The sequence below is a fragment of the Cercospora beticola genome, chromosome 5 (genome assembly GCF_033473495.1).
Source record: "Cercospora beticola chromosome 5, complete sequence".
NCBI classification, from domain to species: domain Eukaryota; kingdom Fungi; phylum Ascomycota; class Dothideomycetes; order Mycosphaerellales; family Mycosphaerellaceae; genus Cercospora; species Cercospora beticola.
Genome location: NC_088939.1, coordinates 2,073,661 through 2,096,068, shown reverse-complemented (window position 1 = coordinate 2,096,068; position 22,408 = coordinate 2,073,661). Strand labels below are relative to the sequence as shown.

The following is a 22,408-nucleotide window of genomic DNA, read 5'->3' as shown; positions in this document are numbered from 1 at the left end:
CTGTGAGTCGTCGATCGTAGGAGGCATGGCTGTGGATCGAGCATTGAAGCCATTGAGAAGCCATTTCCGGTTCTGCGAGATTGCACGCGATACCCGTCGGTCGAGGATCGATCATACTGGTTGAGCGTGATCGTACACTGTACTATCATGTGTCAGCCACCCATCTGGCAAAGGACTCCAATGCCTCGGAACCAGCAACTTTGATTTGGAGTCACCACATTGCCAAACGACTTCCTGTGCAGCGTCTCGAATGCCCAGAAGCAAGTCCAGTTGTGCCTGCTTCTGGCAATTCGATGCAGGACTTTCTGTTGAATATGCATATCTCCACGCACTGTTGCCGTCGAAACTGACAGAGCTGTTTGTGTTGCGGCGGGATGGCGGGAACTAGCCCACCCCTGTCGATTGACTTGATCAATGTCAGTGACGGAAACTCGACTTCGACACGACGGACCCGGAGAACAGCACGCACACGACATCGCCAGCAAGATGTCTTCACGCCCTGTCACTCCCGTCCGCTCGACCACGAAGCGCAAGGCCTCCGCCTCGCTCTCGCCGTCGCCCTCGCCGCCATCAGACTCGCCCTGGCCGCCGCCGCCTCGCGTTCCTGGCCGCAGAGACCGGGCACCACCACCACCACCACCGCAAGCTCCGCCTCCGCCTCCGCCTTCGTTCTCTCTTCCGCCGCCGCCGCCCTCATATCCTCCTCCGCCTCCGCCGCCAGCTTCTGCCCCGCCAGAGACGCCTCTCCCTCCCCGTCCGCGGCTGCAGGTCGATGCCGTTTGGGGTGACGCCGGTGCCCGCCTTCTCTTCTCCGATGGATTCGAATACAATTTCACGGACGAAGAACTTTTGACAACAGCGCTCACATATTGTGGCGCTTCCTTTGGTGCCAAATGGCCCAACCAAGTGCTCGCTCTCATTGGCGATAAGGCACTGAGCCTCGTTTGTTTGCGAGGTTTTCACCCTCAAAATGCCCTCGGGCAGATGAGAATAAGTAAGTTGACTGTTCTACTTCTCAGTGAATTTCTTCTTTCATTGTTTCTTTTTTTTTCTTTCAGTCTTTCCCTATTTCCATATTCACTCGCAAGCCCACGAATGCAACACCCCAAAGCGCAAACGACAATGCTAGCTCGAGAGTCCTGACGCCGCCTCCTTTCCAAGGCGTTCAAGTACCATCTGTTTCTCTTTTCATATACCATTGAAAGCCAGCGGGTGGAACGATCCAGAGATTGGCCAACGACGCTTCGTCGGAGTTGGGACGCCCATTTATCCTGGACGGAAAACCCATATCTCTGTTTCCCGTCTCTTTCTCTTCCCACGTCTACCTGAGAGCCAACAAATGAAACGCTCCAGGGGACAGCTCAAAATGCTTCTGCAGAGAGTCAGCGCCCTTCGTCACTCAATATGAATAAGTAAACTTTCACATCTTTATGATCCGCGTGTTTCTCCGTTTCACGTTGACTAACGGTGCTCTTCTATCTACAGGCGACTACACAGACTTCCATTCAAGTGGAGTCGCGACAGACAGATTTTTGGCCTATTCGGCCGATAGGAATGGCCTCACGAACCTCATGGTGAGGTTTCACACCGCGAATGGTTATCCCGCCCCTCCCCCTGGCGAGAAAGAGAAGTCCTCCACTATGGAGGCACTCATTGGCGCAGTCGATCAAGACAGCCTGGGGAGGGACGTGGATGCGGTGGAGGAAGTGATGAGTCGCCTCGGGGTTTACTGGCCAAAAACCCACGAGGTACGCAGTTTCAGAGACTGGCTGTACGAGCTGAGGTGCCGGAAGGTGATACCGTGGCCGTGAGTGGAGGAGGAGGATGAGAGAGAAGAGGGGTGGGTTCTGGCGTTTGGCGTTTGGCGTTTTTGTTTTGTGGGGTTTTTTCGCGAATTTGTACGGGGATGGGTAAAGCAGCCTGGATATAGTGTTATCCAGGTGCCTGAACCGTGCAGCCTTCTACGTGGGGTCATTGTGTCGAGGCAGCTTTGCTTGGGCACGGAGGCTCTAGCGGAAGTGCAAGTTGTATATTAGATTGCTTCACTTTGGCGCGTTCTCAGGGAGCAGGGTTGAATGGAAGGTCAGGTGAAGGAAAAGGCAGTGCGAGCCGGCAACCTTAACGACTTGGAGATACCGTCAGCATGGCATTGCTTCAAGCGCAGTCTCGAGCAGAAGAAGTGGAGAGAAGGCCAGCTGGAGCGGGAAGCATTGCAAACCAACCACCTCGAAGATCCGGAGTCATCATGAGCATGGCATTACTTCGACCGCAGTCTCGGCCAAAAGGAACAGGGAGAAGCCCAGCTGAAGCGGGAAGCATTGCAAGCCAACAACCTCGAAGATCTGGAGTCACCATGAGCACGACATTACTTCGATCGTGATCTCGGGCAGAAGAGTTGGTTCGAAGGCCAGGTAGAGGATGAAGCATCGCGATCCAACAAGCTTAACAACCTGGAGATACCATGAGCATGGCATTGCTTCAAGCGTGTTCTCGGAGGTTGGCGTCGCATGGCGGGCCAGGTGGAGGAAAGAGCATCGTGGCCTAATAAGCTGGACAAGCTGGGGATATCGTGAGCACAACGTTGCTTCAAGCGAGTTTTCGGACAATGGAGCTGCATGAAAGGTATCGTGAAGGGAAAAAAGCATTGCAAGCCAACAAGCGGGACAATCTTGAGATACTGCCAGCGGAATCTTGCTCTAAGCGAGTTTCCGGCGAGAAGGCTTCCATGAAAGGCCTCGTGAAGAGAAAAGCATTGGAGGCCAACGACCTCCATGATATGGAGATACCTTGGGCATGTCGTTGCTTCAGACGGTTCGGTACCGCGAAACCGCCGCAGAAGCCATCCCCAACGGCATTGAGCCCAAAATCCAACCGGAATGATGCGCAAGATTCGTCCTTGCAGCAGTCCAGACAGCTTTTCTCGGTCACGAGATGATCAAGGGAGCCGATCAACCAACAAAATGCTCAAGTTCCAGCTCTACAGTCCCGCCGAGACATCCAATCCTCAGCTGAAAGCTGCGCAGAATCGTCATTCCAAGGACTCAAAAGAGCCATTCTCGGCTGCGAGATCACAGCGAAAACCAATCAACCAACACAACCGTCAAGTTTCAGCTTCACAATCTCTGCGAGATATGGCGCTTCCTACACGAATCATACGCAAAGTCGGACCTTAAAGTGGTTCAGAGAAGCCTTTCTCAGCCGTGGGAAGACAAGGAGAGCCAACTGATGAACACAATCCTCGGGTTTCAGTTTTGCGACCGCGGCGAGGCATCCATTTCTCTGCCAGGACTCTACAAAAAGGCAGTCCTTTGAGCATACGCAGGTCCCTTTCTCAGTCACAGATCGATATGGAGTGCCAATCGACGAAGACAAACCTCAAATCTTGTGTTTGCAGTTCTGACGAGTGATCCCGTTCTCTGACGAAATGATTCAAAGAGTCAGTCTTCCAAGGATCCAGAAGAGCTGTTCTCAGTGGCAGGATGACGATGAGTGCCAACTAATTCACACAATGGTTGAACTTCCACATTGGAACATTGGCGAGAGATCAAGTTCTTGGCCCGAAGATTTGCAAAATCGTCGCTCTCAGCGTTCGGGATCTTGCCATCGCAGATCAACAGAATCTCTTCTCAATCGCAGGACGACACTGGATGCCGACGAACCAACTCTTTCGACGAACTGTGGCTTTGCGATCCTGGCGGGAGCCAGTTTTCGATGAAAGACATCTGCAAAATTGCGACTCCAAGCAGCCATGAACCCCCAGCGTCCAATCTCTTCTCAAGCGCAAGATGCTGAAGCAGGCCATCCAATAATCATATTCCATGGGCTTCAGCTTTGTGGTACTGGCGAAATGTACAGTCTAACGACCGCAGTCAGATGCAAAATCAGCAGTTCCAGCCGTGAGGCCCTGGCAGCCTCAGAACCTTTCTCAGTCGCAAGACGCTGGAGGAAGCACGTCGATCGCCAAGTACCTCGATTTTCAGCTTTGCTTTCTTCGCGAGAGAGTCGATCTTCACCGCAGTCAGGCACAATATCCGGACTTTCAGCTATCCCAAGTTCGCAGCATCAAGCCTTCTCTACACCCGAGATGCCGAAAAGCGCGAACAATTCAACGTTTTTTCAGCAACCCGTAGCTTCGCGGTCTTAGCGAGAGTCCTTTTTGACTGAAAACTATACGCAGTATGGGTCTTTCCAGTAGTAAAGAGCTGCTGAGAGGACCTGCCTCTACATCGATCAATCGATGTTGTAGTACTTCTCGCCGAAGCAGGAGAGAAGAGAGCCAAGGTGGGAGACTGCGCTATGCACTGACAATTCACGGCATGGCCGGCCACGAGCATGTCATCTGAATCGATACACGTGTTGGGAATCACAATCGCAACAGCTATCAGAATTGGCGCGGATCGGTATCAACGATGCTGAAGTAAGCCCGAAAGGTCCTCGGGAGGCGATGCGCAGAGACGTGGTTCAATCATGGCATGGAGGACTTGGTACTATGTCTCGTCCAATGAGATGATTGCAAAGGTCTCGTCACCTCTCAAGCGGAAATTTAACATCGATTCTTGCTGTTTGTTATTTGGTGCCCAGTATTGCTAGCAAATCTCCAAACGACTCGCCTCTTAATGTTCCGACTTGACATCGACCAGTACGCTAGCGTAGACATCCTTTCGCCGTTTCTGGACCTTGATCTCGCTCTTGCCTGTTGAGAGACAAGTGAAGTAGCAAGCTTAACCTCAGCGGCCATCCACTGATATCTGCCGGAGCTCGCGATCAACAGCATACAACACGGCAATACGACGAGTGCGGACGCTGTTCCCAATCGACAGGTGCGTTGCTGCGGCAGTGAACACCGTCGCGCATCATCGATCTAAATAGCGTAGGTAACAGAGAGCGGTGCCGCGACGCATTCAATCGTCTGTCTTGGGAGTTCTTCACATCCGCTGCTGCAAAACGTAGCTCACAACGGCAGCATCGCCGCACCGCATGCAAGTTTCACTTGTGGCTGTGCCGCTCCGATCCCCTGTTGTTCTCCGCCGCTCGCTTCACCACCACGCCAACGACAGTCCATCCAGCAAAAGCAACAACAATGGCACTCATCGTGCACGTCTGGGAGGATCGTTGGGAGACGTTGGCTCTCCGCCTCGAGTAAGCCACTGATTTGTTAATGCATAGCATGGCGCGCTGACTTGAGTGATCTGTGCAGGCCCACCACACCACCAGCCGAGTTGGCGTAAGTTTTCACCTCACCCCTGACTCTGTCCACTGGGTGGCATGCGCGCCTCGACGAGCAAGAGTGGCAACATGAGAGCCTTTGTCCGCTAGTCGGAGAAAGCAGGGCTTCTGAGGACTTGGTCAAAATCAGTGCCTCAGCCTGCTCTCTCTGTCCAGGCGTGTTCGTCAAAGCGCGGCCATTGTCAACCAGCACAACCACTCGTCAGCTCATGTTGAGCGAGAGACGGTAAAAGAGCCATGCTAACATTCGCTCAGACCCACCCTCACCCCCTCCTCCTCCGCCACCTCTCTCATCTCGCTGTAAGCTCCCAGTCAACTTACTTCCGTACGACCTAGTCAAAGCTAACAGTGATCCAGCGGAGAGACAGATGGCCCTCCCAGGGCGGCAATGCCGCACTGGATCCACGCAATCTTGCACCTCCTCCGTCCCCTAGATGTGGTGAGACCTGCTCCAGGCAGACATATGGATGTCCTGGGAACGGACGATATCGTTTTATACACAAGTACCGTCTGCGAGGCTGGATCGACGTCTTTGTGGATTGGGGGAGGTTGCATCCCGGATCCAGCGATGCCGGAACGCCGCCCTTGGGGCATCGCCATCCTTGGCCGGAGGGAGTGGCCGGTCATTGAGGGGCCGGATTAGGTATGTCTCTCATCACTTGTTTGCATTGACTTCTTGCAGGGAGAGCATGAAGAGAGAGTGTGCTTCTGGACCGAGGACGAGGACTGAGACATCTGGCATCCGTCTGAGCTCGAATACTTCTGGGCCTGGACGCTGGAGATATATGACCAGAACATGCTGGGAAGTCGAACTACTAGGAGCGGCTCAGGATTTCCGTCGATTCTGGCCAGCTGTAGCTCGGAATCGTTGAGCAATTTCCTGGTGTCGCAAGTTCCTTCGAGGGGTAGGCTGGAAGACTATCAGTATATGGAGGAATGGCAACCCTCTATTTGTTATCTCGAACACTGCATCAAGAGCAAGGGTACTGAGTGAATGGATGCTGAGCCTTTGATTTTGTGACGAAGGACAGAGACAAGATTTGTGGGGATACAATGCCTCCATACAAGATCTCTATACAATGCGAAGGACTGGCTGCAGGGCTGGGAAGCGGGAACAACGCATGGCCAGAAGCCGGAAAGCATGCCTCAGTCTTCCGATCGACTACCAGTGAGCATGCCACGATCAGAAGCTCGTCTTGGATCTGATAAGAAGTCAAGCAACCTAATGACCGTGTCTGAGGTCTCCTGGCAAAGGGCACTGTGCCATGCTCACGGGATTCAGGACGGCGTTTCTGAGCTGACCAGTTCTGATGGAAGCGTAGCTGATCTCGGTCGGTCCTTGGGATCGTCATCACGTTGCGTTCTTGGCCATCAGGATACTCTCTCGCTTCATGCTCTCCTGCTGGAATCGATCATTGCCATTATGAGGAAGAAGTGGAGGCAATTGCTAACGAAAGTGTAGGTGAAAGTTCACCAAACCCAGCACACACGGAAAGTGGGTCCGGTTCCGGCCGATGGGAACCTCGGCTCGCGTGTTTCTGCGCTCACTCATCTCCCAAACATTGACACGACACGACTCATATTGGACGCTCTCTATGCTACCGCCGATGCTCCGTTCATGGCAGACTTTGCGGCAGCGCAGAAGCGCATCCAGGAACGCCGTCTGGCACGAGCAGAAGCGCTGAACGCTGCCGAAAGCGCACAGCGCGAAGTACGAGCTGCCCAGTTGACACAACTCCCACCGACACTACGGACATATGCATTCGACTTGATTTCCTTTTGGGACAACATCCGATCTCCTTATGGCACGCGACCAGCATTTCGCGTGGGCCAAGTCGACGCCGAACTCCTCGACGAAGCATTGCTGGGATTATTGAAGAAGCAGGCGGGGGAGGGATTGAAATACTTTGGCGCACACCTCAAAGATGACTACGACTTGGAGATCACCGCTGCTCTTCGCGCGGTCATGTGGAAGCTGAGCATCTACGATCACGGACAGTCGTACGGAGCGAGCTTGCAGGGTCTGAAATACATTGACGCACGCGGAAACCCGGATCCCAATTTCACGCGCAAGGAAGCGACAACTTGGCAGAGAGTGGTGTATGGTCTTCTGACAGTGGGTGGACGCTATGGCTGGAGCAGATGGGAAGACCGGCTCAGTTCGCTGGAGAATGGCTACGATGAACCCTCACCACTGATCCGACGACTGTCCCGATTCACCACATTCGCGAGCACATCTCACAACATCGCCGCATTCTGCTCATTTCTCGTCTTCCTCTACAATGGTCACTACCGAACACTTACCGACCGTCTCCTCCGACTCCGTCTCGTTCCCGCATCCAACCAAACCTCACGCGAAGTCTCCTTCGAATTTCTCAATCGCCAACTAGTCTGGCACGCCTTCACCGAATTTCTTCTCTTCATTCTCCCATTGGTTGGCATATCGCGTTGGAAGCGCTGGCTAGCACGAGCATGGAAGAAGACCAAGAGCACGACGAAGCAGATCTTTAGCACAAAACCCACGTATGACGGAGAGGATGAGGAGGATGACATACCAAAGGGCGAGTTGGCCTACCTACCCGAGCGGACATGCGCGATATGCTACCAAGATCAGAACCCAACAGGGGGACAGTCAGAGCAGGAGATCATGGCCAGTAGCGCAGCTGCAAATAGCGGCATTATTGGAAGTTCCACGACCGATATCACGAATCCTTACGAAGCGGACCCTTGCGGCTGTGTCTACTGTTTCGTCTGCCTGGCCCAACGCATCGAGGCGGAAGAAGGTGAAGGTTTCATTTGTTTGCGATGTGGAGAGACGGTCAAGGAATGCAGACCATGGAACGGAGACGTTCTGATTGAGAAGAGGTCAAGGAGGTTAACACAGAGCACAGGAGCGGCAGAGAGTCGGCCGCCTAGCAGGAGGAAAAGTGTAATGTTTGATCTGGACAACGAGAAGCAGGAGGAAGAAGAAGAGGAGGAGAACGAGATTCCGCTGAGCACCGTGGAACCTATGCCGTTGGAAGAGAGTCAGGCTTGGAGTGAAGTTAATGGACACGACGATGGCGAGGACGAGGAAGAAGGAGATGACAGTGGGAGCGAGGACATCAATTACGATGATGAGGATGAGTGAAGATACCCGACAATGCATCATGTTTCTCTTCTTTTCCAGCCGTCTTGCAAGGCATTGTGGGTTCAGAGAGTGTGTTCTACTACAGATCAGATTCTTGGGGAGCGGCAGCTAATGTTTGCAGGTGTGCGAAGACCGAAGTCCCAGCAATCCCATTCAGAACCACGACGCGGAGGCGTCCAAGTCTACGACCCTTCATTGAAACCTACTGGGCCCTGGAAACGAGTCGACCATCCGGCGCTGTCTCTACACGGAAGACGCTTGCTGCAGGCCCTTGTGCTCTAGAGGAGCGACAGCTGGACTGGACTTCTCCAGAGACGTCAACAGATCGTGCTGCAGCTCCGATCGATGATAGCATGCGGTGACTTCCGAGCTGCAGCCAGACCTCAGAGCTCAGAGCTGCACACTCGGCCCAGATCTGTGGCCTTCTCAGCATAATCAACTATCGCGGGACTGAGAGCTGGAGTGCATCACGTGCATCCGCGGTTGTTCCGTGGATTTACGGACGCGCTTGCCGCTTGACATCACGATGATCCACAATGCATGTGCGAAGCTTGACGGAGCTTGGGTAGGTAACACTGCATCATAGTCTGGACTGCTTATTCGAGATGAAAGGTTGTTCAAGATTCCCTACAACGTTGACCTTCCCGCCGAAATCCTCAATTCAATCACGACATACCTCTAGCCTGACACTAACTCTGGCAACATCGACATGACGTCCACAAACGGCATCAACGGACAACATGCTGAAATTCAGAAGCTCGCCATGATCGGCTGCGGAGCCATGGGCGGCGGCATGGCTCTTCTCTTCGCTGAGCATGGCTGTGATGTCGTCCTTCGAGATCCTTCCAACGAAGCCATGGACAAAGTTTTGGACGCAGCGAAGAAAGACAACGTCGGCAACAAGATCTCCAAGTCTCAGAGTGATGAGGAAATGTGCAAGGCTTTTGGAGATCAGAGGAAGGTCTTCGTTTGGTCTTTGCCTCACGGTTATGTTGGCGACACAGTGCTCGATGGATTGATGCCCTACCTTCGAAAAGACGATATCATCATCGACTGTGCCAATGAGAACTGGCAGAATACGGAGCGTCGAATCGCCAAGAGCGCCCCCAAGGGCATCCGCTACGTGGGCTGCGGCGTCAGTGGAGGCTACCAAGCTGCGCGTCGAGGCCCTTCAATGTGTCCCGGCACAGATACATCCACCTTTGACATTGTCCTACCACTGCTACAAAAGGTTGCTGCCAAAGCTCCCGATGGAACACCATGTGTTGCTCGTATTGGAACTGGTGGTGCAGGTCACTACTGCAAGATGATTCACAATGGAATTGAGCACGGCATGATGTCCGCAATCTGCGAGACTTGGAGCCTCATGACCAAAGGCCTCGACTTATCCCAAGATGAAATTGGCGATATCTTTGCCCAATGGAACAAATATGGCGAGCTTCAAGGCACATTCCTCGTTCGCATCGGAGCGGAAATTTGCAAGACCAAGAATGAGAAAGGCGAACGCGTGCTCGATACTGTAGAAGACAAAGTCGTGCAAGACGTATGTGGCGAAGAAGGAACGGGCATCTGGTCAAACACGCAAGCTGTTGACTTGCATATTCCCGCTCCGACTCTGACGACTGCTCATTATCTCCGTCTCGCATCGGCGGATCTGCACCAACGGCGTGTCGTCAACAAGACATTTGGCGGGAACTTCCCTCCTCAACCTCTCAAAACCATCAAGGACAAGAAAGCGTTCGTTGAAGACCTCCGCCTTGCGACCTACGGCGCTTGCCTTGCATCTTACTGCCAGGGCATGAACATCATCGCGACAGCAGACAAGGAGAACCACTTCAACATCGACTACCACTCTCTCATCCAGATCTGGCGTGCAGGATGCATCATCCAAGCCGACTATATCTCCTCCAAACTCCTCCTTCCACACTACAAGACCTACTCCTCTGTCTCTTCCATCTCGAATCATGAAGAGATGAATCCTCTCTCTGTCCCCTCTGTCGCCGCCGATCTGAAGAAGACCTTCGCCCCACTCAAGAGAGTTATCCTCGCCGCGACGGAGAACGACCATGTCGTTCCGGCGCTGAGCTCAACGCTGGAGTATCTGAAGATGATGACGAGTGTAGATCTACCAACAAGCTTCCAGGAGGCCGAGCTGGACTATTTTGGGCGACATATGTTTGATATCAAAGGGAAGGATGAGCAGGGCTTGCCAACGATCGGAAAGCACCATTACGAGTGGAAGGCGGCTTAGGATGTAGCACTTTGACGACATAGCAACTAATCAAAAGTAATGGACCGCGATGTGTGCAACGTGCCTGGAGCTTTGCTGGGTATCAATCGGTGCCGTAACTGCGGCCTTCACGCTGTGCTCGTAGATGTTCACCATGAGCACTTGCAGAGGGGTTGTGTCCTTTGAGTAGTCCATCGGACGTCTTTTCGCTGTTTTGTGCTGATCGAAGGTCAGGATGTGGGTGACACTACGGTAGTCTCCCTGTCAACTTCTCAGATATTGGCATTTTCGAGAAAACCCATAATTCGATGAGTTTCACGTCGTACAACACTGGCTTGACTAAATGAGCCATAGCTTCTCAAACATTATGCCATACTAGACTGGAGACTGTACCCTTGACATGGACACGTACGGAGCCAAGAAGGCGACGTCGTCGTCGTCCCAGGACTAAAGTTCGAAGAAACCCTAAGAATTGGCCGAAGATCGCCCGAACCCTTGCTGCGAAGCTGCGAGACTGGAACAAGTGGCAAGCAGAAAAGATGTACAGAAGTCGTTATGCACATTATATGAACAATGCGATTGCGATATACAGAAAAATTGTAAAGAAGTCACCACCAGCGCCATGCTTTTTTCCTGCCATGAATGCAACCGCCTCCACCTCGCCACACATGCCGGCAATACGAACAAACTCTCAAATTACCTCCTCTTCTCAAGATCAAGTACCTCCATAAGTAGCGCCATTGCCGTTCTGATGTCCATTGCCGTTTGCATCTCCACTCCTTCGTCCTCGCAACAACCCCTCTCTTTCCTCTTCCGCCTTCCTCCCTTCCGCCTCTTCATCCTCTTTCCTCAACACCACGCTCTGCCAACCCACATATCCCACAAGAGCGACACCAACAAGGGCCGCAGCACCCAAAAGAATCGCGTTCACAGGCCGTGGATCATTTCCAAACTTCACGTGCGTCAGAGCATCCAGCCCGGCTTGGGAAAAATTGCAAAGCCCGGCGAGACAGATTATCAAACCATACACCTTGCCAAAAGTCTGGAAGCCAAAGACTTTGGCACTGTAGTCCGAGACAGCGGTGTAGTACAAAGGTCGATAAATGACGAATAGGATCACGTTCGCGTACGCCGCCCACATGTCCGGGATGAGACCAAAGATTCCGATTGTCGTGGCGATAGTGACGAGGAGTCCGAGGACGAATGTAGTTGACGTGTGATCGAGGACGTAGCCGATGAAGGGCACAGATACCACGCCGCCGAGAGGAAGTGCAACATCGAAGAAGTTGTTCACCTGAATTGCTTTGGCGGGCGAATGGAACATCTCGGTGTACTGGGTGCGGATCGTGGCGACGAAGTAGTTGATACGCAGCATTTGCAGGACGGTGAAGAGCGTGATGAGGACCCACCATGGAGAGAGGATTTGTTCGAGGACGGTGGCGTGGTGCATTGCGCCGAAGACGCCTGATGTGCGGGCTTTGGCTTCTTCTTGCTGGGTCTTCTGTTCGGCTGTCTTCGAGCCCAAGAGTGTTTCGATCTCTGTTGCGGCGGCTTCGCGATTGGAGCGGCGGGTCGTTTGGATATCTAGACGGGTTTCGTGGTCGGAGATATCGGAGTCGGAGTCATGGGTGTCTGCTGTGGCAGGCTCCTCTGCCTGCTCGACAAGTTCACCGACGGTCTTGTAAGACTTGCCTGGCATGATTGTGAACTGGGAGATCAGGATCAGGATCGGAACAGCCAAGTACATGAGGAAGAACCTCTTGGTGTTGAACGAGCCATTCGTGTGTTGAAAGAGGAGGCGGTAGACAAGGAAGACCGCGCTGCTCGTGTCGAAGGCGCCTGTGAGGAGGGCAAGGATGAGTCCCGAATGCTGTGGGAAGGTATTGCTGAGCTGGAAGGACGAGATGAACACGAATGGTCCTCCTAGAGCCAGGAACAGGTAACCGGGGATATATGCGTCGAATGCATGATAGAGGTCTGATGCAAATGCAAGGAACAGTGCTCCGACAAACAAGAAGACACAGCCAATGATACTGGCGATGCGTGGACCAAATCGATCAAGAATTGTCCCTACTGGAAGAGCACAAACATTGGTGCTCACAGCGGCGACCGTGAACATCAAGTTCAGCCGGATTTCTTGTCCATAGCATACGCCATCACCTTTCCGAAGTTCGGCTTCTGTGCACTGATCTTTGTATACCCCCTCTTCAATGAACACGGGCTTGATCGCCGCGAAGCCAAAGACAATGCCGGCAGCGAACAAGCAGTATACCACAGCCACAGCCACCTGTGCTATCCTCTTTCCCTTGCTGACCTCGACCGCTGCTACCGGAGGATCATATTGTACAGCCGGGTCTGTCCATTCGCCGACAGGATTGAAGGTAAGCTTTCGTCTTTCGGATCCCGTGGGAGATTGTGTTCGCCATCGACTCAAGTCCTCGAAGGAGGAGCGACGCTCGTAAAGCGCCATGGCAGTAGGTCAGCCTCGGAGGCGGAGGCACTAGGCGGTATATGAGATGCGCCTGTCTCACTTCTCCGCCTAGCTTCTCTTCCTGTTCCTGAATGCAATGCACCTCGTGATGTGCCCCGCTGCGTGCAGCTATGCTGGGATGACGCGATGAACTGCCTGGAGTACCGTAGTGTTCCCGAGCGTGCGGGATTCGTATGTGCTGTACAAGCTATAGTGGTGAGGGTGAGTACAAAGACTTCCGTCAGTCACGGCACAAAGGAAAATTGAAGAGAAAAGACATGGCAAGCCAGTCCGATAAGAGCGAGTTCTGCTGGGTCATGCGAACCGATAAGCGCCTGGTCGCCTACCTGCATTGCTTGGGGCTGGTCTAAATTGCCGAGCAGCTGGACCAGCCTCTGCTCGAGGCCGCCGAGAGTGGCTACGATGGAGATGGATGCGAAGAGAGGTGGAGTGGAGTGGAGGAAAGGGAAAATTTGTGGTCAAACGTGCCCTGGCAACTGTCGTGGAACGCTGTCGGGGTTGGCCGAGCAGGCGAGCTTCGTCAACTTTCCGCGCGCAGCTCGGACTCTCCTCCACAGCAACAACCAAAATGAAGGACTTCAGGACACCACCATTACGCGATTGTACCACCAGGCTGACCGCAGTATACTACATACGGAAGTCCATTGATGATGGCAGCTTCCATCAGGATTCGCGCATGTGCTGTGCATGCAGCAAGAGCTGGCAAAGGAGCTACTTCCGATACGGTGGAGTCGAAGATCTTCCGTGTGCCATCGGTGCGGTGCGGCCAGTGGATGGTGAGCAAGAAGACGTGCTTGCGATCTTCTGATTTTCAATGTTTCAAGAAGTCACTACTTCATAGTTCCAGTACACTGGCTTGCAGCTGCTCCGATCTACTATGTACGTGGCATTCCTCCCGATCAATGGGAAGCCTCCAACGATAGTGCTAAAGCACAACGAGGATGAGACGAATCCCACGATTCCGAACAGAACCGTATATACCTCTGATCACGGCATTGCCTCACGATGAAAGACTTGCAGAATCGCCAGACAAAAAGTTGGATAGCTTCGCTGCTTCTCTTTTGCTGATACACAGGACAGGCAGCTGCCATCGTCGGGATAGCTGAAGAAGTGAGCTGCAGACCATCACAGGCAAATTCCTTTGTCTGAGCATGGGCTTCACCTGAACGACCAACATCTCTTTTCACCATTGCTCGCCGCCATGTTCCTGCCTTGCCTTCCAAACTCGTATCGTAGCATGTGGTGCTCTGTTAAAGTCATACGCTGCCGCTACTGTCGTTATTGAGGCCCCAGAACTGCCAAAAAAAAAGTCACGTTCACCTGTCGTACTGACTTCACCTCATGACCAGAACATCCCTAAAAAGCTCAAAAAAGATTGTCTGGACGTCTTAGACGCCCTAGAGGGTGTTGACGAGGGTGGGACTCGAACCCACGCGCTGTACTTGCGTTAGCAAGCCGTATTTCGAAGAGTTGATCGTGATGATGAACTTACGAATTACCCACTAGTAATGTAGGATGTACACTTCGGCACTCTTTTCAGAGCCTGAAACTAGCGCCATAACCACTCGGCCACCTCGCCTGGTTGGTTTGATGAAGATGGGAAGAGGTAAACTGTAGAAGACGCCTGCGAAATGAGCAAAAATCAGAAATTTCGAAGGTGGGGCCCAATTGTTTGACTATGGGATGATTTCTGGGCCTCTCGCAACTCAAACACTCTGGGACAACAACAACAGTACGTTTTGGAGAAGGACCAATGCAAATGCAACCTCAACAGACCGACTCTCATCTTTGTTGGCTCACCGTTGCAGGATGTTATCCTTCTTCCCTCCACTTGGACCTGGAGTCGGGAACGGAGGCCGGCTTCCGAACTCTCCGAGACGCCGCTGCCATTTCCGCTCGCAACCTCCCCTTCCCTCCAGTCGAACACATTGCGCGGCGCGATATCAAACAGCATACACTCACAAATTCGACAACGAAGCTGTGACAAGACGTCTCTTCATCGCGACCCTGCGATGCTCTTGAGCAACTCTTGGAGATGGCGCGCGTCAAAGCTAGCCAGGCCTGCGTTCTCCACTACCGTCCTATGCGAGGTCGGATGAGCTGAAATATGCTAGCCTCCTGCGCTTCTTGTTCCGTCCACGATAAAACACTCGGCGAAGGCAAGTACTGATGGCCTCTACTGACGAGAACAAGCAGGCCACTCTCGAAGCACAGCAGCTTGCCACTGACATTTGGCTCATCACGACCAGCGAACAAAACAGAGAAGACCTCTTTCGGAAAGCTGTTACTGCTCTTGCTCATAGTCAGGAGGAAGCCTCTCTTATCCTAAAGAACCTCACTCGGATCGCTCCTGAGCTTGCAACCCATTTCAGCCTCCGCACACCGGCCCAGATCTACGACACGCCTTTCAGGATAATCTGCGCAGGCGACGATGGCAATTTCCCATTCGCGCCAGGCCAGCCTGTGAGACAATACCTGGCTGTGAGCTACTGCTGGCGCCACGAGGACAACGCCTGGCCAGATGATCGGTCTACCACTCATTCGCCGTGGCCTTTCAGTAAGCCCTTCGTTGATGCCATACTGAACGAGAGAGGAGTGGACAGCGAAGATGGGAGGAACGTGGCGTACAGACGAGAATGCATCTTTGTAGATGCCATATGCATCGACCAGACAAACGAGAACGAGAAGCAGGGCAGCATCGCCATGATGGATGTCGTCTACAAGAGTTGCCGCAAACTTATCATTCTGCTCGAAGATGTGATGTTCTCGGATGAGGAAATGGCAATCGTCAACTGTATCGACCATGACCAGATTGTCTCGGGCGTCCAAGGACTTGGTCATACAGTCAAAGATACAGATTTACCGCTCCTGACTCGTGTCTGGCGCAAAGTCGAGGCATCACGATGGTGGGGAAGATCCTGGTGCTGGCACGAGTTTGAGGTCAACGAGCCATGGAATGATCTGCGATGCAGCTTCTATGCTCATTGTGCTACTTTTGTTGTGCGAAACCCGACTCGCGGCACGTTCAAGATCAAGTGGCTGCAACTACTTTTCATACGCGCCATAGCCGCGGGTCATACCGCCACAGAAGAAGTCCACAGCACGGAAGAGTTGAGAGGCGATTCTCGCTGGTCCATCGCGGACAATCGCATCTCGCGCCATGGAGATGGACACGACCGCCGAGCAGGGAGTAAAAGATCCAGCATCATGGCCCGCCTGTATGTCATCAACGACACCCGGTCCACTCTTACCACAGACCTGATCCAGATTGCTCTCAATCTCAGCGGTCTGGCTCTATACTACACCGGCAAGGCGCAATTGACACGAGAGGAGGTAGCCTTCATGATCACCACGCTAGCCTTGTCTGCTGGCGAAAAGAGTCCTTTGACTCTCATGAGAGATAAGATGCTGACGATAGACGGCGAAGAATCCTGGTTGTCTGCACAAGTTGCCGAATTCGACTTCAGCGTCCCGAGCTTCGTGCTCGACGGAATTACTGGTATCCACTCGGTCACACCAAAAGCGATCGAACTTGACCTCCTCTTCTTTGAGAGCCCGTCACTGTCGGTCTCGTCTAAGGAAGTGCAGTGGGCCTTCGAAATCTTCCCTGAAAACCCTATTGCGACTACACCTCCAACATATCGAGACGGCTTATCGCGCTCGATGCAGGTGTACGATGATACATTGTGGGACACTCCTCGACGTACCTTCCTCGCGCAGGCGTGCAACTGTGGTCTCGACTTCATCGTCCGGCTCTGGAAGCAGTTGGAGCGTGAAGTGGTGCACGAATCATACAACCAGGCCATGTTCCATCGATTCGAATCGAACGAAACACTGAGACCTTACGCAGAGCGGTTGGTGGAACTCCTGGCAAGCAACGCAAAGCAGACTGGGAAGGAACACCCGCTATTTGAAATTGTACTGCTCTTCCTCACATGGCTCACGGATCCGAGGTCAATTTACTACATTTCTGCCTTTTGTCTACGTATCCCTTGCGCAAAGGACGACTATGCACTCGCAAGCGGCATCATGCTACGCACTATGGAAGGTATTGAGGCAGACAAGCTCCGACTGGCTATACCGACCGATCTTATTGGGACGAGTTGTCAAATGTTCAGAGTATGGGTCTTGCGACCGAAAGATGAAAGTGATTACGGGGAGTACAGGATCGTTGGCAAGATGCTCCTCCTGGGGGAACCTGCTCTCGTGCCAAATGAGATGCTTCGACTGGCGAGACGACAAGTGGTTACGGCTCGAAGTCAGTGATCATGAGAGGAAGTTGCGTGTCCATGGAACGTTGCACAGAGCTTGACAGCTTCGCACACAGCTCATGGTCGACTGTGGTGCATAGAGCATGCCAAGGCCTTCGCGTGCATACGACTCCAGACTTGGGACTTCACAACAACCAGTATCTATCAATCAGGATCTCCGGATGCATCACGTCGAGTACCGGACTGATATCCTGAGCAAGTCTATGGGCGATACTGGCGACATATGTATGCGGGCACACATTTCGTCTGTGCGTCCACGTTTCCGAAATAAGCTTCGGCGCTTGCGCAAGACTGCCGTCGTCCAATCACAGCGCGGTAATTCGCGACACATCTACGAAGTGAAACACAACCAAGCGTGCTATTGTTCGACACACGAAAAGAAGACATTTCACAAGCGGCAACGTCAACTGCCTCCATTGGCCCACGATGCACACTGACCACTTCGCGATGCTGAAAATATGGCCTCAACCCGGTCCTTCGACTCCATACGTTTCTCTTCCTTGCGCGATGCTCTCACGCAAGCGCGTCGACCTGCCCGCGACACTCTATTCTCGACTGTGCTAGACCGCATCTTGGCCGACCAGAACTTCACGCGGCAGCCGTCAGTGCGCTATGCGCCATCCGATGCCTTCTCGTCGTCTTGGACTCCGTTTCGCCCCAATCTACCAAGATCCACACGTCGGCGCGACCAGAGCACAGTCGCACATCTCGAGACACTCCCACGTGACGCGTCGTGAATACGCCCTCACGCCTCAAAAGAGAAGTAGAGTCGCCAGTGAAGTTTCTTTGACCTCCTCCCCGTGTCGATAGCGCGTCACTTTCTCTGCACAATGGCTGGCCTTCTTTCTTGTACATAGCCTTCTCATTGTTGCGACGCCTATTGTTCTGCACCTTTCTTTCACCCTCGACAATAGCGCTGGCCGCCTCCATTGTTGCGCTCCTCGTATAAGATTATCGTCCCCCTCCCGCATCATTCCACCCGTCGTGCACTTTAGCAGATTCGAAAACCGCTCTTCACTATCCTTCATTACAACAAGCGGCATACAATTCGGCAGGCCCGATCTCTCGAGTGTCACCAACCTTCCTTCACGACAATCACCCAACGCTACAAAAGTGAGCGCAACGCAATCTCGAAGCAGGACTTCCTTCGTCGCACTACCACCGCACAAGCAAACTCCCACAGACACAAACATGCAGCTTCGATCCTCTACCACCAGTTGCTCGACACCTCTCAACATGCTCTTCGCACTCTTGGCATTCGCCATCCTCTCTCCACTCGCGGCAGCCCACTCCTGGGTGGAGGAATACCAGGCCATCTCCGACAATGGTACCTTCACCGGCCCACGCGGATACTCGCGAGGCTACGTTTCTCGAACAGACCCTACCTACAACGGCTTCTCTTTGATGTGGATGCTTCCTTCGCTGGAGGCTCGCAACTCTGATGGTACAGTCCGCAACCGAATTGACGATACCGACTTGGTTTGCCACCCTGCGCAAAGGACATCGAACTACACGACCACCTTCCCCAAGCTCAAGGTCTCTCCTGGTGACTATGTTGCCATGAAGTATCTCGAGAATGGCCACGTCTCCCTTCCATGGAACATTACCGGCAAGCCGTATGGCGGTGGTTCTGTCTTCGTCTTTGGCACCACCAAGCCTTCCGCTGAAGAGAAGATTGGAGATGTCATGCAGTGGACCAGAGACGGCAAGGGTGGCAACGGCAATGGCTGGTTGATGGCTGCTCAAAACTTTGACGATGGCAGATGCCACCAGATCAACTGCGGCAGCATCTCCCAGGAGCGACAAATCCTCCAACCTAACCACGTCGCCGGTCAGCCAACCTCCACAGTTGAGTCTTGGTGCGAGAACGATGTCCTCATCCCAGAGAACGTCGCTCCTGGCACATTGACAACCTACTGGGTCTGGGATTTCGGCACCGAGTCCAACCGCGACTGCAATACTCCCGCCGGCAAAGACGAGTACTACACCACCTGTGCCGATTTTGACGTTGTTGAAAAGTCTGAGATGGTCAAAATGGCTGCCGCAGAGCCCGTCGGAGCGGCCCCAGTCGCTGAATCCAACCCACAGACTGCTGCCGTTCCCAACTACAAGAACCGCACTGCCTACATGACCGCACCTTCATACATCCCAGCAGACAAGAACAGCAAGCGAGACGCCACTGCAAGCATCGATACCGCTTTCGTCAGCTCTTGCAATGCTCAAGCCACTGTCATCTCGGCCAACAGCCTTGGCCTCTGGCCAGAGGTGTATGTACCAAACACCTGTCAAGTCATCAGCTCCTTTGGTACAGCCGCTGCGAGCGCTTGGTCCAAGACCTGGGATGAGGCCGCAGCAAGTTACACCAGTGGCGCAGAGAATGCCTGGGCGGCTGCTTTCAAGGCTGCTGATATGCCAGTGCCAAGTCGAGCTCCTTGGAGCCAGCCACCAAACACTGGTGCTGCTCCTGCTCCGACTGATGCACCATCTGCATACGGAGGCGGATCTATAACCGCTACTACCTCTGCGGCCGACGCTGATACTACTTCTGGTCCTGGACAGCTCACGACCATTGTCACAGTCGTCACTCTGACTTCGACAATGCCAGTCAGCCAAGCCACTTCCCCTTCGGCTTACGCTTCCTCATCTGCATCCGCATCCGCATCAACCTCTGCTGTCGCTTCCTCAGCGCCATCAGCCTACTCCCCTCCTTCTTCCGCGGCACCTTCCTCGCCAGCAGCCTACTCCACCTCTACCTCCGCAGCGACAAACCCCGTCGCCATCCCAACCCTGAAGACTGTCTCCGGTTACGCTGCTCCTGCAGCTTCTTCTTCGACCGACGCAGCTCCTGCTGTGCCCACAGTCGCCGCCAACGGTACCGTCTACCAAAGACGTGACCTCACCTCCGGCGGTGTACGAAGATCTCACCCAAGAAACTTCTTTCCCGCTGGGGGCCACTAGGCGTGGCTTGTTCCGCGCTGGGAAGTAGCCATCTTGAGAGGTTTGGGATTTGGATAAGTAACTAGGTCAGATCTTGGAATGAATGAACTGAATGAGTTGAGAACTTGTTGATCCCAGAAAAATTGAAAGTTCTGTTTTGTTCTTAGCGTTTTCGCATCAAAAATTGCATCTTGAGAGTCTTGGAGCATGGCGTGGCATGGCATGGTGTTTGCATTTGGGGGCTGGAGGCATTTTGTTCTTCTTGCGCACCACACCAGATCTAGAAAGATACCCCCACAGTTCACGAAATATCAGCAGGATCTGATCGTGATTGATAGATAGAAGCGAAGAAAGTCGCATTCAGTCAATGCAAATTGAAGTAATTGTCCTCGCAGCGGTCTTTCTCTCGTTCTCATTATTGACATGTCAAACATCGCGCGTGAACACTGTGTTCGATTGCCGTGTAACGTTAATTCATACTCGTTTCGACGGCAGTCGAAGAACTATCTGGAGCTGTATCCCCAGAGCAGAGGAAGAGTCTCTTCTTCTCATGCAATGACTCGAAGCGCCTGAGCTATGCGTATAGTACAGCGTGAATTCTCTTCGCGATGCTCTCACAAATCCTCATCTACTTCCATGCCTCCGTCCGCCTGACCACTCCCGTTCGCGCCATTTGCGCCCTTGGCACCATTCAGCCTCGCGCTGCCTAAGCCCTCTGCTGTGGCATTTGGCACGCTGGCTTCCTTGTCGATCATCTGTCGACTCACCGACACAATGTTGTCCTCAATCAACTCTTGCCCAACTGTCTCGATGTGCTTCTTCGGATCCACCTTACCCACGTACCGCGTCCGTAGTTGATCCTTAGTCAACTCCGTCTCTTCCTTGACACGCTTTTCGTAGCCTTCAGCAAGCGAAACCAATTTCTTCAGATTCGCCTCGTTGCGTGTGCCTTCCGCCGCGAAATCGGGCATGGTGAGAGCTTCCGTCCAGACGGTCTTGTGCAGGTTCATGAGCATGGCTTCTTCGAGGGCAGTCTTGCGATAGCCAATGCCGATGCTGTAGTAGTGGCGGTTCAAGCCGTGGATAAGGGCTTGAATGGAGGGTTTGTTCAGGTGACCCAAGTTGGAGGTGGTTTGGCGAGGCTCTTGCCCAAGCATGAGGGTTTGTGGGTTGATGAGGCGGAAGGCATCGATGACGACTTTGCCTTTGACGGACTGAATGGGGTCGATGACAACGGCGACGGCGCGAGGCGTGAGTTGTTCGAAGGATTGCTGTGTGTTGATATCGACGGACGAAAGCCAGCAGCCGAAGCCAGGATGTGAGTGGTACCAACCGACGACGGTTTCAGGTCTGTGAGTGAAGTGTCAGTGAAAGAGCATGTCTGAATGGCATGTGCTGAACTACGCACCTCCCCGTCTGGCGCAACATGTCCATCATCTTGGTCTGGAAGACGGGATCGACCGCCTCGACCGACACGCCAGTTCCTGACTGCGGCATGGCGAAGACATCCACCACGCGTACTGTGTAGTCGTCGACGAACTCTCCTAGCATCAGGCCCATGACTTCCATAGGAACACCTGCCCGCCCGTGTCGCAGCATCTTGAGCAGCGCCAGTGATGAAATGTAGACCGTCTCCGCATTGTCGATGATGTTAGTATCTTGGGCGGGACCTCCGCCACCGCCGCCCATGCCCTGGGCAGCGGCGAGCATGCGCGACAACCGGTCCATGGTGGGGAGTGTGCGAGAGTAGTGAAGTGCTGGCGCACGGGTGGAAACAGTTGCGGTGGCGGGCCTTCAGCTGCAGTCGGTGTGCTTGGACTTATTGGCTGATCGGGACAGGATTATCAGTGATGGAGGAGCGGAGTGGACGAGGATGGCGGTGATGGCGGCGTAGTGGAGATGTTTGGCGAGTTGTTCGCAGGCAGATGGACGACGCGACATCACCAGCAGCAGCAGTGGCAGCAGTGAGAGCTTCGGAGATCGGCCTCGGCTAACCTTCCCCGGCTGCACCTGCATATTACATAGCTCGCCCAAGCATCTATCGCATGCTCCCACGAACATCGACCTCGACACAACACTCCCAGACCCATTTACTGCGCAGAAATACCCAACGCACCACCAGC

At 53.4% G+C, this 22,408-nt stretch overlaps 8 protein-coding genes across 8 annotated transcripts; 6 read left to right on the top strand and 2 right to left on the bottom strand.

The window, feature by feature from the left end:
- Window positions 1–486: 486 nt before the first annotated feature.
- Window positions 487–1,811, top strand: RHO25_008083 (uncharacterized protein; the record flags this gene model as incomplete). The annotated part of the gene is made up of 2 exons (XM_065603024.1): window positions 487–994; window positions 1,486–1,811. 2 exons carry the CDS (start codon window positions 487–489, stop codon window positions 1,809–1,811), a joined length of 834 nt encoding a protein of 277 aa, XP_065459096.1.
- A 3,269-nt stretch (window positions 1,812–5,080) lies between these two features.
- RHO25_008082 (uncharacterized protein) lies at window positions 5,081–5,869 on the top strand (the record flags this gene model as incomplete). The annotated part of the gene is made up of 4 exons (XM_065603023.1): window positions 5,081–5,139; window positions 5,198–5,224; window positions 5,482–5,526; window positions 5,584–5,869. The coding sequence occupies 4 exons, from the start codon at window positions 5,081–5,083 to the stop codon at window positions 5,867–5,869; spliced, it is 417 nt and encodes a 138-aa protein (XP_065459095.1).
- A 975-nt stretch (window positions 5,870–6,844) lies between these two features.
- Window positions 6,845–8,356, top strand: RHO25_008081 (uncharacterized protein; the record flags this gene model as incomplete). The annotated part of the gene is made up of 1 exon (XM_023600230.2): window positions 6,845–8,356. The coding sequence occupies one exon, from the start codon at window positions 6,845–6,847 to the stop codon at window positions 8,354–8,356; it is 1,512 nt and encodes a 503-aa protein (XP_023448977.1).
- Window positions 8,357–9,065: 709 nt separating this feature from the next.
- RHO25_008080 (uncharacterized protein) lies at window positions 9,066–10,607 on the top strand (the record flags this gene model as incomplete). The annotated part of the gene is made up of 1 exon (XM_023600229.2): window positions 9,066–10,607. One exon carries the CDS (start codon window positions 9,066–9,068, stop codon window positions 10,605–10,607), a length of 1,542 nt encoding a protein of 513 aa, XP_023448656.1.
- Window positions 10,608–11,301: 694 nt separating this feature from the next.
- Window positions 11,302–13,056, bottom strand: RHO25_008079 (uncharacterized protein; the record flags this gene model as incomplete). The annotated part of the gene is made up of 1 exon (XM_023600228.2): window positions 11,302–13,056. The coding sequence occupies one exon, from the start codon at window positions 13,054–13,056 to the stop codon at window positions 11,302–11,304; it is 1,755 nt and encodes a 584-aa protein (XP_023448976.1).
- Window positions 13,057–15,246: 2,190 nt separating this feature from the next.
- On the top strand, window positions 15,247–17,343 carry RHO25_008078 (uncharacterized protein; the record flags this gene model as incomplete). The annotated part of the gene is made up of 1 exon (XM_023600227.2): window positions 15,247–17,343. One exon carries the CDS (start codon window positions 15,247–15,249, stop codon window positions 17,341–17,343), a length of 2,097 nt encoding a protein of 698 aa, XP_023448975.1.
- Window positions 17,344–18,584: 1,241 nt separating this feature from the next.
- RHO25_008077 (uncharacterized protein) lies at window positions 18,585–20,306 on the top strand (the record flags this gene model as incomplete). Its single annotated transcript, XM_023600226.2, has 1 exon — window positions 18,585–20,306. One exon carries the CDS (start codon window positions 18,585–18,587, stop codon window positions 20,304–20,306), a length of 1,722 nt encoding a protein of 573 aa, XP_023448981.2.
- Window positions 20,307–20,899: 593 nt separating this feature from the next.
- Window positions 20,900–22,013, bottom strand: RPN11 (multicatalytic endopeptidase; the record flags this gene model as incomplete). Its single annotated transcript, XM_023600225.2, has 2 exons — window positions 20,900–21,635; window positions 21,694–22,013. The coding sequence occupies 2 exons, from the start codon at window positions 22,011–22,013 to the stop codon at window positions 20,900–20,902; spliced, it is 1,056 nt and encodes a 351-aa protein (XP_023448980.1).
- Window positions 22,014–22,408: the final 395 nt, after the last annotated feature.